We start from the raw sequence: 17,650 nt of genomic DNA on the forward strand, positions 1-17,650 counted from the left end.
GCCAGCAGATCAGCTCTCAACATCCTCTCTCTGCATCTACCTCCAGAATATCCATTCAGTTGCAAACAAGGTCCTTGCCATCCCTGAACTTATGATGAATGATTGCATCAATATCATGGCTTTGACGGAAACCTGACTGAGGGCTGATAACACCTTCCCCCTAAATGCAGCTTTCCCCACCTGACTATACCTTCCACCACTTGCCCCATCAAGACCGACACAGTGGCAGTGTGGCTCTCATCACCAATTCACACCTTACTCCTTTGATACATTTCCTTCCTTTAAGCATCTCAACTTGTTCCACTCCTCTCACTCTCATTTAAAATCCTTGTTCTCTGCCATCCACCCAAGTACCGTAAAAATTTCTCACCAAGTTATCTTCACTGCTTTCCTTCCTAAGCCTCTGTAAAGTGGCTTCTGATCCTCTGTGATTTCAACCTCCATTTGAACTCATCATGCTCTTTCCACTGAGTTCACTGCCAATTTATCCCCCCTTAATCTCTTCCTCTATGTAAACTCCCTAACCACTCTTCACGACCACCTCTTTGATCTTACTATCTCAGGTGGCCTTGGTACTCCCATCGCATCACAGATAAGGCCATCTCTGATCACTTCCTTGTAACACTTTCCATCCACATTTCACTTTCACATCCTAACCGCACTTACTTCTGTGTCCACCTCTGGAAAAGCTATCACCGAATCCACTTGCAACAGTGCTTTCAAAATCCCAATTGCCTAGCACTTGGCCCTCTGTTCACCACAACATTTCTGCAACTACTGAATTGCTGAATCGCACCCTCACTTCTACCTGTTATCCATAGTTCCCAATAAAGCCATTATTCTTTTTCACCCTGGTCGCTTCCCCAGTATGATCTTCATCTCTGTTTCCTTTAAGTCCAAGGAACGCAATATGAAAAGATATGGCGGACAACCGGTTTAGCCATTCACCACCAGATAGACCATAAGACATAGGAGCAGAAATTAGCCATTTGGCCCATCGAGTCTGCTCTGCCATTCAATCATGGCTGATAAGTTTCTCAACCCCATTCTGCCGCCTTCTCCCTTTAGCCTTTGATCCCCTTACCAATCAAGAACCTATCTATCTCGGTCTTAAATACACTCAATGACCTGGCCTCCACAGTCTTCTGTGGCAATGAATTCCATCGATCTGGCTTGCATAAAGCACTATGGGTTCTGCACTTGTATGCTAAATCTGCTCACTATCCCAGGAGCATCCTGGAACATGAAGATAACACCCGGCTATTTTTTCTCTACTGCAAAACCATCTTTTTAAACCTCTCTCCCCTGTCTCCCCCATCCTCACCTCTAACGCTAAATGCAAGGAGCTCATGGACTTCCTCGTCACTAAGACTGAGACGTTAGATTAAGACCTAAAATTGAGGCTCTGCCGCTTCCCTCCATTCCATTTGCCCACCAGGCTAAATTCCTTCTAAAATACCATGCCCTAACCATAGCCCTGAACTTACATCTTTTCTAGTTTCTGTTCCATCTCCCCACTTGCCCTCTCCAAGCTCATCTTGTCCTTGAGAGCCACCTGTAATTTCCCTGGCCCTATTCCCACTAAACTACTGACTGCCCAACTTCTCTTCCTGGTCCGCATGTTAGTTGATATTGTAAATGGTTCTGTATCTTCTGATGCTGGCCCTCTCTCCTGCCAAACAGCCATCATCACCCTTCTCCTTAAAAAAAGTCTTTGACTCCACTGTCCTGGCAAACTACTTCCCATCTCTGATTTCCCTTTCCTCTCCAAAGTCCCTGAATGTGTTGTCACCTCCCAAATTTGTGCTCATCTTTCTATGAACTCCATGTTTGAATCCCTCTAATCAAGTTTCCCTCCTTGACAGAAACGGTTCTTATCAAAGTCACAAATGACATCCTATGAGATTGCGACAAAGTGAGCCTATCCCTCCTCATTCTTCTCGACATGTCTGCAGCCTTTGACATGCTGACCGCACTATCCTTCAATCCCTCTCCACTGTCATTCAGCTGGATGGGACTGAATTCATCTGATTCTATTATGATCCATCTAATCCTACCCACAGTATCACCTGCAATGGCTTCTCTTCCTGCTTCTGCACTGTCACCTCTGGTGAACCCAAAGATCTATCCTTTTACTTCTCATCTAAATGCTGCCCTTTGTCAACATCATTTGAGAACACAGCACTTGTTTTCACATGTACACTGAAAACTGGAGGGAGATGGTGACATAGTGGTAATGTCACTGGACTAGCAATCCAGAGGCCCAGGCTAATGCTCTGGGGACATGGGTTCAAATCCCACCATGCCAGCTAATTCAATTAATAAATCTGGAATTATAAAACTAGTCTCATTAATGATGACCATGAAACTATCATCGATTGTCATAAAAACCCATCTGGTTCACTAATGTCCTGTCCTGTCTACAGCCTTTAGGGAAGGAAATCTGCCATCCTTCTCTGGTGAGCTACATGTGACTCCAGATCCACTTTTAACTGCCATCTGAAATGGGTAGCAAGCCACTCAGTTCAAGGGCAATTAGGGATGGGCAGCAAATACTGGCCTTGTCAGTGATGCCCACATCACAAGCTAGCCTTGCCAGCTCTACCTCAACATCATCTATCTCGTCTCCTCAACTGTTGCTAAATTATCAGGCAGCTTGTTCGACATCCAGTGTAGGCCTTGCAGAAATTTCTTCCAATTAAGTATTGGGAAGACTGAAGCCATCATCTTCAGTCCTTGCTACAAACTTCACTCTTTACCTACAGACTCCATCCTTCTCCCTGGAAATTTCAGAGGCTGAGCCAGACTGTTCGCAACCTTGGTGCCAAATTTAATGCCAAGATGAACTTCGAACCACATATTTGCACCATCACTGAGACCCTGCATATTTCCACCTCTGTAACATTACCCAACTCCGCCCCAGTCTCAGCTCATCTGCTGCTAAAAGACTCACCTTGCCTTTGTTACCCCTAGACTTGACTATTCCAACGCACTCTTGGCTGGTCTCCCACATTCTACCCCCAATAAACCTGAGGTCAGCCAAAACTCTGCTGCCCGTGTCTCAACTCGCACTAAGTCTTGTTCCCCTATCACTCCTGTGCGCACTGGCCTACAGTGGCTCCTGGTTAAGCATAGTCTTGATTTAAAAATTCTCATCCTTGTTTTCAATTCCCTCTCTATCTCTGTAATCTCAAACCACAATCCTTTGAGATATCGGCACTCCTCTAATCCTGGCCTCCTGAGTATCCCCGATTTTAATCATTCCACCATTGGTGGCCCCGCCTTCAGTTTCACAGGCCCCAAGCTCTGGAATTCTCTTTCTATACCTCTCCACCTTTCTACCTCGCTTTTCTCCTTTAAGACACTCCTTAAAACCTATCTCTTTGACAAAGCTTTAGGCCATCTGCCCTAATGTCATCTTATATGGTCACCTGGAATGTTTTATACTGTAAAGGCATTATATAAATACAAGTTATTATTTTTTCTGCTTCCAATATACGTGAAGGAATGTTGTTTCTGCATACAACTACTGTTACAAAAAGTCTTTGGAACCAATTGTTTTCATGTGTTCAAGGCTTACCTTACCTTGTCCTGAGTTGTTAGGTTTGGTAGTTTTTTTGGCTGGCATGTGTAAATCCCAAAATTGCAAAGGATAAGAGTCAACCATTTACCTCCTCGAGCCTGTTCTGCCATTCACTGAGATCATGGCTGACCTTCAAACCAACTCCATATACCTGCTGGTGCCCCAAATCTCTCAATACTGTACCTTTGGTTAACAAAAATCTACCGATCTCAGATTTAAAATTAACAATTAACAGTCTGCATCAACTGCAATTTGGGGAATAGAATTCCAAACTACTACCACCCTTTGAAGAAACGTTACACCTCAAAGATCTGGCTCTAATTTTTAGGCTATGCCCCCTTGTCCTAGCGCCCCACAGCTAGTAGAAATAGTTTCTCTTTACCTACCTCCATCTGTTCTCTTTAATATCTTCTGAATTCCAGGAAGTATAACCCTAGTTTTCATAATCTCTCTTTGTAATTTAACCTGTGGAGTCCAGGTAACATTCTGATAAATTTATGTTACATTCCCTCAAAGTCAATATATCCTTCCTAAGGTGTGGGGTCCAGAACTGCTCACGGTACCCCAGTTGTGATCTAACCAGGGCTTTGTATAGCTGAAAGATTCCTCTTTAGCCTTTTTGATAATTTTTCGTACATGTTTATGACATTTTAATGATCTATGTAGATGGATACCCCAAATATCTCTGGACTTACACTCTTTCAAGCTTTTCACCATTTAGAAAATACCCTTTCTATCCTTTTTAGGTCCAAAGTGGATATCCTCACACTGAAATTCATTTGCTACAGTTTTGCCCATTCAGTTAATCTATCAATATCTCTTTGTATTTTACATTTCCATCTACACCGCTTAAAATGATATCTATCTTTGTGTCATCAGCAAATTTGGATTTGTGACTTTCTATTCCATCATTCAAGTTGTTAATAAATATGGCAAATTGTTCAGCCCCCAACACAGATCCCTGTCAGACACTACTTGTCATTTTCTGCCACTTACCAGAGTATCCCTACTCTCTATCTTCCACCACTCAACCAATTTCCTAACCAGGTCAATAATTTGCCTTCAATTCCATGAGCTTCGATTCTAGTTTATAGTGTCTTATGAAGGACTTGTGAAATCAGGTTTGTCAAGCATGATTTAACCTTTACAAATTCATGCTGTCTCTCTCTGACCAACTGAAAATTTTCATGTCATTCTATCCTTAATGATAGACACTAGCAATTTCCCAACAGCAGATGTTAGGCTAACTGGTCTTTAGTTCCCTGGTTTCCCTGTGTTATAAGTTTCTCATTAGGTTGGGGGTACTGAAAGTAAGACCAACCACAGCACCTGCTTGTTCTAAGAACAGGAGCAGGAACCCTGGTCTAATTCACCTCCTTAAGCGACTTACTCGACTTAAGTGAGCCAAATCAGCACAGGCAATGATTGAATCTGACACCTTCTTAATTGCACAGCTAAATTATGACTACAAGAGCAGGTCAGAGGCTGGGGATTCCGCAGTGAGTAACTCACCTCCTGACTCCTCTAGGCCTGTCCACCATCTAAAAGCACAAGTCAAGAATGTGATGGAATACGCTCCACTTGCCTGAATGAGTGCAGCTCCAACAACTCTCAAGAAACTTGACACCATCCAGGACAAAGCAGCCCGCTTGATTGGCACTCCATTCACAAACATCACCGACACACAGTGGCAGCAGTGTGTGCAATCTACAAGATGCAATGCAGCACCTTCCAAACCCACAAACTCTACCACCAAGAAGGACAAGGGCAGCAGATGCATGGGAACATTACCACCTGCAAGTTCCTCTTCAAGCCACCACCATTCTGATTTGGAACTATATCGCTGTTCCTTCACTGTCGCTGGGTCAAAATCCTGGAACTCCTTTCCTAACAGCACTGTGTGTGTACCTATATCACAAGGATTGCAGTGGTTCAACATGGCAGCTCATCACCATCTTCTCAAGAGAAATTAGGGATGAGCAATAAATACTGGCCTATCCAGTGACACCCAAATCCCATGAAAGAATAAAAAGAATTGGTCTGATAACCCTGCCACATCTGGCTGGTCTGAATTCACAGCTCTTGATCAGATTATGTGATTTTACCACTAGATGGCATTGTAGCAAGATAGAAGTTTCCTCTTTCTCAATCATTGATTTTGGCACAATATTTCTTACACTCAAGAAAGCCTGTGTGTGTATAAGCAAAAACTAGGCTTTCATACTGAATGTTAGTGAAATGCATTTACTACATGCTATTCAACTCACCACGCCCTCATTAATGGGCAGTTTTCACATTCCACACAATTCAGTTCTATGATTGCTTCTGTTTACTGGGACAATTATTTAGATAAAGCCTAGAGGAAATGGTGCAAAAATTTGCAGATGATGCCAAAATAGGGGGCATAGTTAGTTTTTCAGAAGTTCAAAGTAACATTGATGAAGCAGGCGAATGGGTCAAAATGTGGCAGACAGAATTGAAAATCAGTAAATGTGAGGTGATATATTTTGAAAAAAAAAACAGCAGTTATTCAGTTTATATTGTTAATCAAATAAATTCAGAACTTGCTAGAAATATTCAGCAGATCAGGCAGTACCTCTGGAGAGGGAAACAAAGTATATGTTTCAGGTCAATGATCTTTCATCAGAATTTTTTTTTTACTCATAATGGAAGGAGGCTTCTGCTGTGGAAGAGCAGAGGGATTTCAGGCCACAGACTCCCAGGACATTAAAGGCAACAGCTCAGGTTAATCAAGTGGATTTTATCACAAGAGGTACAGAATATAAAAACTACAAGGTACCGATGATCATTTATAAAACCTTAATCAAATTTAATTACAGAGTGTTGTGTCCAGTATTGGGCTCCACACCGGAGGATAATGAAGCTTTAGCGAGGACACAATTTAGATTCATTGGGAACCTGTCTGATATAAGGGAATTAATTAGAACTCAAAACATCACAGATTAGTTGGGCAATCTGCCAGGTAGTTAGGGGGTAGTTAGAAACAGACCTTTTTCTGATGAGGCTAGAATAAGGCACCACAGATACAAGATTAAATGCAAGAGATTTAGAATAGGGGACAGGAGAAACCCTCTTCACGCAGGGAGTTTTGAAGATGTGGAATTCACTTCGAAGGTTCATGGTTGAGACAGAAATTGTCAATATTCAAGATTAGGTTGGATTAGTGTTTAAAGGAAAATGAGTTTAAGAGATATGAAGGACAGGGTGGGTATATATGATTAGGACTATTTACTTGCACAACCAACACAAACTGGTTGGGTTGAATGGTAACTTCCATTTATTTCAATATGTTATTAATACATTCAAAAAGTAAACTCTTCCAATGATTCACTGGATTAATGCATATCATAGGCGCTACTAAGGCATGCAGACAAGAAGGTCACATGTTCAATCACTTTTTTTCAGCTGTTGGGGGTGATACAATTGGTCACACCACCCTAGCCAAGGAAGAGGCGGAGTAAACATCTCCTGAATCTCCTGCTCATTATCCAGTACCTGTCACTAAAAAGTTCGTGTGTGTGTGGGCGTAGGGTGAGATAACCTTAACGAGCAGGTAACCTGTCGACAATCACCATTAAGGTTTATGCATAACAAAGGTCATTTGGGTGAGGTTTGGGCGGGTAACTGGCACCTATGGAATTGTACCTGAGCAAAAGTCACTGTCTAAGGGGTGCAAGAAAGGAGGCTGGCATAGGGAATTAAAACTGAGAGGGAGCTTGGGGTCAGACATATTTTCTTTGTCCTTTTGTTCGTGACATCTTTGTCAATCTCTCCTTTGCCTCCACCCATTGCTGGCCTTCTATCCAGCTTCACCTGCTCCACCCCCCCTTAAACAGTATAAATTTCATCACATTTTTACTTGTCTTTAGCTCTGAAGAAGAGTCATACGGTCTTGAAACGTTAACTCTGTCTTTCTCTCCACAGATGCCGTTAGACCTGCTGAGTTTTTCCAGCATTTTCTGTTCTTGCTTCATATTTTCTTTTCTCCCTCCTTTCTCTTATTCTGCTCCTTTTTAAATGCTGTTCATCTGTGATATTTTCCAGTCCAGAGGAAAGTTTTTGGAACTGAAACATTGACTGACTGACTTCTGTTTCTTGACAGACCTGCCAAGTATTTCTAGCTTTTTCTGCTTATACTTTGCACACATGGCTTGAGTGAGGACAGGATGTAGCTCAGCTGTGAGACTGCATGATTAAAAAGAAAATCTGCTGACATTTGTATGGAGAATGGTTACATGGGCAAGATACCAGGCAATTGCTGGTGCCTGTGGAATCAGCGAAGAATTAGATGAATGGAGCCTAGGTAGGAGTGAAGAAGAGACTCAGCAAAAGGGAAAGACCACTGTTAAATAATGCTCACAGCTTTCGGCAGGGGGGTGCGTGGATAAGTGAAAGCTTTCTTTACACCATCTTTAAACTAGGAGGAACGAAGGCAAGTTTCATTGCAGACACTCACCTGCAAGCATTCTATACCCAAAGAAGAAAGCTGCAATCAAGACAGCGACAACAGACACCGATGCCAAAGCAATTACAATTGTCTCCTCTTTGTAGTGTGGTCTCCAAGTACCTAGAACACAAAGATAAGTTGTCACACACTTCAGTTAGTTTATTGGTACCAATAATATGCTATAAAAAAACTTTAATGTACCAATAAGAAAGGCAGAATTGCATTTGTACAATATCTTATTAAGAGCTCTCAAATGTCCCTAAGTACTTCACATCCCATGAACTACATAGCGCACTGTTACTATAGCAGTAAGCACAGCAGACATTTTCAGGCCGCAAGATCCCACTAATAGCAGTAAGAGATGAATTGTTTTTGGTGCCGTTGGTTGACAGAGGAGTGTTCTCCTGGACACCATGAAAGCTGCCTGCTCTTCTTTGAATAGTGCTGCCCTAGGCTCTATGATTCCCACTGAACTACTCGAACAGGTGACACGAGCAGAGTTTCCAAAGAACATCACTTCAGACAATGCAGAACACCAGCTGAGGATGCTACTAACTGAACCAAGCTGGCTTGCACTTGATTTGTCAGTTGTAACAGATTTCCACCCTAGTGTTACATAGCTCAGTGCTCGCTTTAAACATGCCCAAAGTTTTGGAAAATCAGAATCTATAACATATCTGCCAGCTGTTTCTTCACATTTCAAGTGAACAAAGTATGAACATTTCACATGCCCATCAATTTCCATCTATAAATCTCACAAAGGGAACATCTAATACAATTGCAACCAGATAAAATGATACACATCTTGCCAAAGGAAATAGCTAGACTTGCCTATTATTAAAACAACATGCCTGCAAACCTGAGGACAAGTTTGCTAAACTCTGGGTCATAGCGCTCAACGGCACGCCTACCAGATCCGATCACAGATTTGCTCATCAAGCTGCCAGCTGGCATGGCTGGCTGAGCTCAGTTATCTTCCGGTGGGCACGCTAGATGATATGCCCATAAGGTGGCAAAATGTTGTTATCCAAAATATCCCTGGTTGATACTGAGCCATCCTAACTGGAAGGTCCATATTGAGGTGTGCTTTTTATGGAAACAGTTTGTCTTAGCAGTAAGGGATCCAACTACTAGGCGTCTCATTGCTGACCAGTGAAATAGGAAAAAATCTGCCATTTTACAGTGTTAACATGAAGTATATCGCTGCTACCAATGTGTGAGGAAAACTGCACTAGAACCAAAGCATTTTAATGTAAAGCTGTGTCACAGACCAGGAACTAAACCTGGGATGCTTGACTAGTAATGTTTTAAATTCTTTACTTGGCAGTGCCTTTAGCCACCTGGGTACCTCTGTGGCTTCGATCAAATAACATCACATCAGACAATGCAGCACTATAGATTAAAGGTCCAGGTGGAGGAAAATGAAAAATTAGATACCATGCTCAATTCTCTGAACTGGGGCTTGAAGCCACAGCCTTTTGAATCAGAGTGATGGGTGCTACCATTGACACCTAAAAGATTGAGAAAGATAAGATGTTGCACAACTTTGATGTCCTATGGAAGAATGAGCTACAGTGGGTAATCGTCTCCATTTTATATGAACTCCTGCAGATGTTTCCTCTCCTTAGTAAGGGGCACTGAAGCCAAAGCTCATCACCTGCTACTGACACCCTGGCAGAGATCTGCTAGCCCAGCACACACCAGGGATCCAACTTGGGACCTTGTTGATCTGCAGTGTTTAACATCACTACAAGCAAAATTCTTAGCTACTGTGCCATCGGGCAGGGTTTTTCCATTGGCGTGCAGTGCCCGACACGCTGACATGTAAAACGACACGTGATGATGCGGGCATGCATCCCAACTGACATGTTTAAATAAATTTTTAAACCATTTATTCAATTATTTTAATGTCCATTCAATATCCCTGAGGCAGCTCTGTGCCTCAGGGAGATTGCTGCGCTTTTTCACGCGCATGCACTAAAGAGCGCTGGCCCCAACTCTCCCTCCTCCCCCTGCCCACACAGGCAGCGCTGAGCGCTATTGGCTGCGTATTATGCTGGGCGGGCCTTAATTGGCCTGCCCGCGTAAAATGGCAGCGCAGAGTTGATCACGGGTGGCGATTGGCTCCATGCCCGCCTACGCCTGCTCCCACCCAGCCCACCCGCCATAGGAAAAATCCTGGCCATCAAGTTGAGCTCACAGAATCTATTCTGTGTTTCAGAATCAGCTATCAATTCAAAATGAATTGCCATTCAATAGCTATGCTGTAAATATATAGATATAATTTCAGGGTTAAAAATTGTTCATATGATCGCGTGGATTTGAGATGGTTTTCAGGATACAGTTGCAGTTCTAAGCTGAATACACAAGCCTTATTACAAACAATGCTGAGAAAACAAAGCAGCAGGTTCTTTAAAGGATTCACAGCTTTGGGAACTGCAGCAAACAAAAATGCTTCTTTGATTATATTGTCCATAGTGCATAGTTGGGAGTTCTAGTTCTGCTAGTTCACTTCAAATGTTTTGCGTGTTTTTTTTTCTTTCACAGTACCTGGCATCCTGAAGCATGAGAAAGAAACCTCTCTCAGTATCAAAAGAAAGATTTTTAGGCCCAGATTTTCTCTACAACAAAAAGGCCAGTTTGTGCTAAATTAGCTGATCTTAACCAGATTTATGATTGCTACCCGGTGACCTTCTGCTGAAAATGCACCAGCGGGTAAGAAATACTGGGTTCAACTATTAACTATCTATTCATGGTCAAAAAGCCTGCTGACATTAAGCCTAGATTTTCCTAGAAGCATTTTTGTAACATTGACATTAAGCTGCCTGAATCGAAAAAGAGTTAACACAGATCAGAAAATCTAAACTACAAACTAGGCTCACACATGAAGGATGGCCTCTTGGATAAGGCGCTAGAGAGGTACCCAGAGGTATTCTTCTATAGGGGCAGAAAAAAGAAATGAAGGAGCAAAATAAATTAACTGCTTTAGATGGGTGTCCTGTTTCAATGCATTATGGGGTAGGATTTGTTTTGGTCTCTGCTGTTGTTTGGAGACTGTTTTGGTAGGAAATTTATGTTTACTCTATTATTCAGCTCATTGATATATAGGGAGTGTTCTATTACATAATCCAGAACTTGTCTGAGGGAGTGCTACATTTCAGATGAGATGTTAAACCAAGGCCCTGTGTGCCCTCTCAGGTGGATGTTCAAAACTCTGTGACACTATTCAAAGGAGAGCAGGGGAGTTCTCCAACTGTCCTGGCCAATATTAATCCCACAATTTAACGTTAATGAAACAGATGATCAGATGCCTGGCCACAAATTGGCTCCTATGTTTCCTAGATTACAAATCATGAAAGGCAATATATAAATGCAGGTTCTCACTTTACTGTATTTCCTATGAATAACTTAGAAGTGTTCCTTCACAAAATGAGCACTTATGTTTTCAACAATTGATACTTTTGCCATTAAATCCAGAGCAGTCCTGGTGATACAATTACTGGTGACACTGCAACAGAGTCATGTGGACCAACAAATCATGGCCTGATCGCTGGGTGTGCTGCAATCTACCAAGACTTCTTTAGCACTACTTCCTAAGCACTACCCGCAACCTCTAATACCTAGAAGGACAACACAGCAGCAGCCACATAGGAAGCACCACCATTGGCAAATTCCCCTCCAAGTCACACAGCATTGGACGTATGTCACTATTTCTTCATCGTTGTGGGTCAAAATCCTGGAACTCCTTATGTAACAGCACTGCTGGAACATTTTCACCATATGAACTGCAGAAATTCAGATGCGCCAATGACGCCTACATCCCAAGAATGATTTTTTTTTTAAATAACTTGGTAGCCAATTGCATACGGCAAGGTTCCACAATTGGAATTAAAATAATTACCCGACCATTTATTTTTTAGTGTTGCTTGAGGGATAAATATTGACCAGGACACTGGGAAAATTCTCCTGCTCTTCTTCAAATTGTGCCATGAGATCTTTAAAGGCTACCTGCAGGAATCTCATTTTCTCATCCAAAAGGCAGCATCTCTGACAATGCAGCACTCCCTCACTGCTGCACTGTAGCACTAGATTATATACTCAAGTCTCTGGAGTGGGGCTGCAACCCATGACCTTCTAATTCAGAGGCAACAGAGTTACCATTGAGCCAAGGACTAGATTAAATTCTGCTTGCAGGTGCATTACCTGGATTAGGGTGGGAGTATTGGAAATCCCCAGAATACCTCTTTTCCAACCTAACATCAAGACGATGTAACCCGGTGTTTTATGGTCAGGTTGTGATGAAGGCTCTCACTGGAGATTCACAAGGGCTTAATAAGCCCTGAGAGGTAGACTATTTGTTTTGCCAATAGCCCACTTGTTTAAACAAGGAACTGCACGTTGATTGGAGTGAGAAAGATGAGTGCATAAAGCTTCTTCATGACCTTAGTTGCGTACTCTATGCTCCAGTACCTAAATATAGTCAGTGGTAACTGGAGGCACGGCAGAATGTCAATGATATCTTGTGCCTGATTCAATGTCCAAGTGCTCCACAATACCTTGCTATAACTTGCGCTGGAAATACAAGACAATAGTTCCTCATCAGCATCAAAGGTTTATTTAAAGTCAACTCCTGATCAACTTCCTTCACCCAATTGACTTTTATAGACCTATGCACTTGAAGACAGGTGCTCCTCCATATTCGCAGAAGGAAGGACCACCAATACCTTCCTTTGATTTCACCTATCAAGTCGCCCAGGATTTGACTATATCAATAGATGGAAGCCGAGTGAGGCCAGTCCTCTGAGTGAGGGGCAATCCAAAGCTGATGGCTGGTCTCTGAACAAAAGTGATTTCTTATTCATTACTTTTCGTGCAAAGACCAATTTCCTGACATTACCCTGAATTTGTCTTTCACCAGTGTGAATCTTTCTTCTCTGCAACAATGAGAGATTTTTGTGTATTATTTTCATGTGACTTTAGATAGACAAAGTAATTTTTATTTAAAGATTTTTTGAACTAGCTGAATGTTTAAAGGAATCCCTTCATCTTTGCAAAAAGGAGAAGGCAACATGCATATTGTGTCCAACTTAGTTTGTATTTTACAGGAACTAGTTAGCTTGGTATCATATGGAACACTCAAGTTTGAGTTTGAATTTGAATTTGTACCGAGTTAGTTGGCAGTTCTCCAGACCGTAGAAGCACTATAATTACTCTATTATCCCTTAGGCAAAGGAGGGGAAAAGAATCATTGAAGGCCATTGTTCCTGATCATTACCCAGTGAGCACTGCTAGAAAATTTGCTTGTGCGGATGTCAGGTTGAGTACAGGATCAAGTCCGAATGTTATACCCCTATGAATCAACAGCCTGCCAAAACTGAAGAAATTGGTTCCTACATGAAGAAAGATCACTTATAGAGTTGGGCAAGGTACTATACTGGAAACCATATCCCAAAGGCTAAGTGCCTTAACATAGGGGAGGGAGAAACAAAGCAAATAAAATCGGTAAAAATAGTTGAAGAGGCAAGTGGAAAACAAGATTCCCTTTTGTGCTCAGTTAAAATGCATGGCTTCTTTTATCTGGCTATACATAAGCACATATAGCTCAGACTATGACTTCAGTAGTTGGGAAATGATCTGTATCTGACAGAAAAAATGATGGCCATCTGACGTGATGATAAAATGCAGCAGTCTCCATGAGACTAGTTGCTGATTCTAAGCTGTGTATGAGACTTCTAAATGTGGTACCATATTATGTCTGATATCCACATTCGACATTCCTTATTTGAAATATATTGCTAGCTTCCCATTTATTTGCTGGAATTGACATTACTTTAATCTTGTTTTAGATTGTTCATGCTCAATTTCCTCCCAACCCACCCTCTCTGCCCCCCCAGTGGTACAGTTGAGGAGAAAGGCACATTCCAGGCTCCCAGCATATCATTAAGCCATAGTAACCAGAAAGATCCCAAGTTCCATTAGAGTCTGTGCTAATCTCAACTGGACAAGACTTCAAAGCACCTTGCAGGTTAAGGAGGAGAAAAAAAATCAGACAGGGTTCCCTGCCTTGATCACTATCCTCCATGCTTTGGCATGGGGAAGGATATCAGAGCTTGATTAGTGCTCCTTGGAGAACAACTTTTAAGACAGTGACAAACCTTTACCCATTAGGATTGTACCCCAGTGTTACACAGTGACAGACCTATATCCACCAGTACTGTATCACAGTATTACAATGAAAGACCTGTATCCACCAGCACTGTACCCGTTACGCTATTATACCACAGTATTAGTGAGACCTGTACCCACCCCAGTATTATACAGGGACAGACCTGACCTGTATCAAACAGTATTGCACTCTGGTGTTACGCAAAGGTAGTGGTTGTGCAAAATTTTCATTTGGAGATGCAGAGCTTCAGCAGCAGCCGCTTGCTCTCTGCAAGTCAGTCATGGCTGGCACTGAACTGTAGATATACAAATGTGTGCTCAAGCCCAGCTTCCAATTAAGGCCCTTTAAAAGCTAGCGTTCCAAGTATCACACACAACAAATAGCCACATGGAGCAAAACCTAGAAGGCTGTCAGTGGACTATAAACTGGTAAATGCCAATACTCTCAGGTGAAGATGGGGCAAGATTTTTGTACACAAGTCAGTACACTCAGGAGACAGGGAGAAAACTCAAAAAAATGTAAAAAGGAATCTTTATTCCCATGCCTGCAATAATTTAATCTCAATACATACAGGTGGCACATCCTTAGTCAAGGTATTCCAGTGGTTTCTTGTCACTGGTATCATGCAATAATGTGGATAACTTCATGGATTTGTCCTATCCACAAAATCTAACAAACCAGTCAAATTTAAATCCCATCAATTACTGCTATGAGAATCTCCCCTGTACCATCGACAAAATGATGGGAGCAATCGTCAACAAAAACTTACAAAGACGACTAGAGGAGTTCTCTAGTGTCTGGGCTAATATTCATCCCTCTACTATCACTAAACAACAGGTAATCTGGTCATTATCACATTGCTATTTGTGGGATTAAAACAGAAAATGTTGGAAAAACTCAACAGGTCTGGCAGCATCTGTGGAAGCGAAAGAGAGTTAACGTTTCGAGTTCACATGAATGCAAGCTCCAACAATTTATTGATGCCAATGCCTATCCGGGACCCTCCACACCTTCCTACCCCCCTGACCCCCATCCCTTCTTCTAATCCTAGTCTTTGCCGTGTATTCACTATACTCTCTGACCTTCCCCTCTCTGGTGCTGAACGCTCTGTACTTGGCAAAGATTCAGTTTCATCCTCTTACGCCCTCACCTCAATGAATTCTGGGCTCAGCACAATGCTTTGCCTTCATCTCCATGCTCACTTCTTTGGGCAGGAGTCCTTCCCCATTCAACGGATCTTTTCACCCACCTCCAATATCTTTTCATTGAGAACTATTGGCATGACATCGGCCGTCTTAATTTTTCCATTCCTCTCACCCACTCCAACCTGTTTCCTTCTGAACTTGCTGCACTCCATTCTCTCAGGTCCAACCCTGACTTGATTATCAAACCTACGACAAGGGTGATGCTGTTGTTGTTTGGCATACTGACCTCTACCTTGCAGAGACTTAGCGCCAACTCGCAGACACTTCTTCCTACCTCCTCCTGGACCATGACCCCGCCACCAAGCATCAAACCATTGCTTCCAGGACTGTCACTGACTTCATCTCCTCTGGAGATCTTCCCTCCGTAGCTTCCAGCCTCATAGTCCCCAACCCTGGACAGCCCATTTCTACTTCCTTCCCAAAATCCACAAAAGGACTGTCCTGGTAGACCCATCATGTCAGTCTGTTCCTGCCCCATGGAATAATTTCTTTTAATCTTGGCTCTATTCTCTCTCCCCTTGTCCAGTCTTCACCCACCTACATTCGCAATTCCTCTGACACCCTATCTCATATCAACAATTTCCAGTTTCCTGGCTCTAACCGCCTCCTCTTCACTATGGATGTCCAGTACCTCTACGCCTCCATCGTCCAACAGGATGGTCTAAGGGATCCCCGCTTCTTCCTTGAACAGACACCTGAACAATGCCCATCCACCACCATTCTCCCTGGCTGAACTTGTTCCCTCACTGAACAATTTCTCCTTTAACTTGTCTCACTTCCGCCAAATAAAAGGTGTGTTGATGGGTCCCCACATGGGCCCCAATTATGCCCATCTTTTTGTGAGTTGTGTGGACCATTCCTTGTTCCAGTTCTGCTCAGGGTCCCCTTCCACAACTCTTTTCTCAGTACATTAATGACTGTATCGGCGCCGCTTCATGCTCTCGTCTGGACCTGGAAAAATGTATCGATTTTGCTTCAATTTCCACCCCTCTCTTACCTTCACATGGTCCATCTCCGACACTTCCCTTCCTTGGCTTCTCTGTCTCCATTTCTGGTAATAAACTGTCTACCAATATTCATTACAAGCCCACCAACTCCTACAGTTAGCTCGACCACAGCTCCTCACATTCTGCTTCCTGTAAGGACTCCATCCCATTCTCTCAGTTCCGCCGCCTCCGTCGCATCTGTTCCGAGGATGCTACCTTCCAAACGGTGCTTCTGACATGTCTTCCTTTTTCCTTAACCAAGGGGTTCCCCTCACTGTGGTTGACAGGGCCTCAACTGTGTCCAACCCATTTCCCACACCTCTGCCCTCATCCCTTCCCCTCCCTCCCAGAACCATGATAGGGTCCCGCTTTGTCCTCATTTTTTACCCCACCAGCCTCCGCATTCAAAGGATCATTCTCTGCCATTTCTGCCAACTCCAGCATGATGCCACCACCAAACACATCTTCCTCTCATCCCACCCTGTCAGCATTCCATAGGGACCATTCCCTCAGTAATACCCTGGTCCACTCCTCCATCACCCCCAACTCCTCATCCCCTTCCAATGGCACCTTCCCATGCAATCACAGAAGGTGCAACCTGCACCTTTACCTTCTCCCTCCTCACCGTCCAAGGCCCCAAACATTCCTCTCAGATGAAGCAGCACTTCACTTGCATCTCCTTTAATTCGGTCTACTGTATTTGCTGCTCCCAATGCGGTCTCCTCTATATTACAGAGACCAAACTCAGACTGGGTGACTGCTTTGCAGAACACCTTTGCTCAGTCTGCAAGCATGACCAAGGACTTCCTGTTACTTGCCATTTGAACACACCATCTTGTTCTCATGCCCACATGTCCGTCCTTGGCCTGATGCAATGTTCCAGTGAAGCCCAACGCAAGCCGGAGGAACAGCACCTCATCTTCCGATTAGGCACTTTACGGCTTTCCAGACTTAACAGTGAGTTCAACAACTTCAGACCATGCACTCTCACCTCCATCTTTACCACTTCTTTAATCCAATTTTTTTTGTTTTTATTTATTTATTCATTTTTTTATCCTTTTTCCCCAACCTCCACCCCCAACAACAGGGCCATCTGTCAATTGTGTTTTTATGTTTCGCTTTCACAGGGTGCTGACCCTTGTTCTGCTATTAGGCCAGTATCAGCACCTTCTTTAGTCGTTAACACGACCATTAGCACTCCCTTTGTCCATGACATCTTTGTCAAATTTCTCCTTAGCTTCC

General features: G+C 43.0%; 1 protein-coding gene across 2 annotated transcripts in view; it reads right to left on the reverse strand.

Moving 5' to 3' along the window:
- Positions 1-17,650, reverse strand: part of bmpr2b (bone morphogenetic protein receptor, type II b (serine/threonine kinase)) — a 342,278-nt gene that overhangs the window by 51,920 nt on the left and 272,708 nt on the right. For both annotated transcript variants that reach the window (XM_078551618.1, XM_078551617.1), the window contains exon 4: positions 8,061-8,171. In XM_078551618.1, coding sequence (XP_078407744.1) covers positions 8,061-8,171 — 111 coding nt within the window. The remainder of the gene's footprint in view (positions 1-8,060; positions 8,172-17,650) is intronic.

This window comes from Cetorhinus maximus, chromosome 11 (assembly GCF_964194155.1).
Source record: "Cetorhinus maximus chromosome 11, sCetMax3.hap1.1, whole genome shotgun sequence".
Taxonomy (NCBI): Eukaryota; Metazoa; Chordata; class Chondrichthyes; order Lamniformes; family Cetorhinidae; genus Cetorhinus; species Cetorhinus maximus.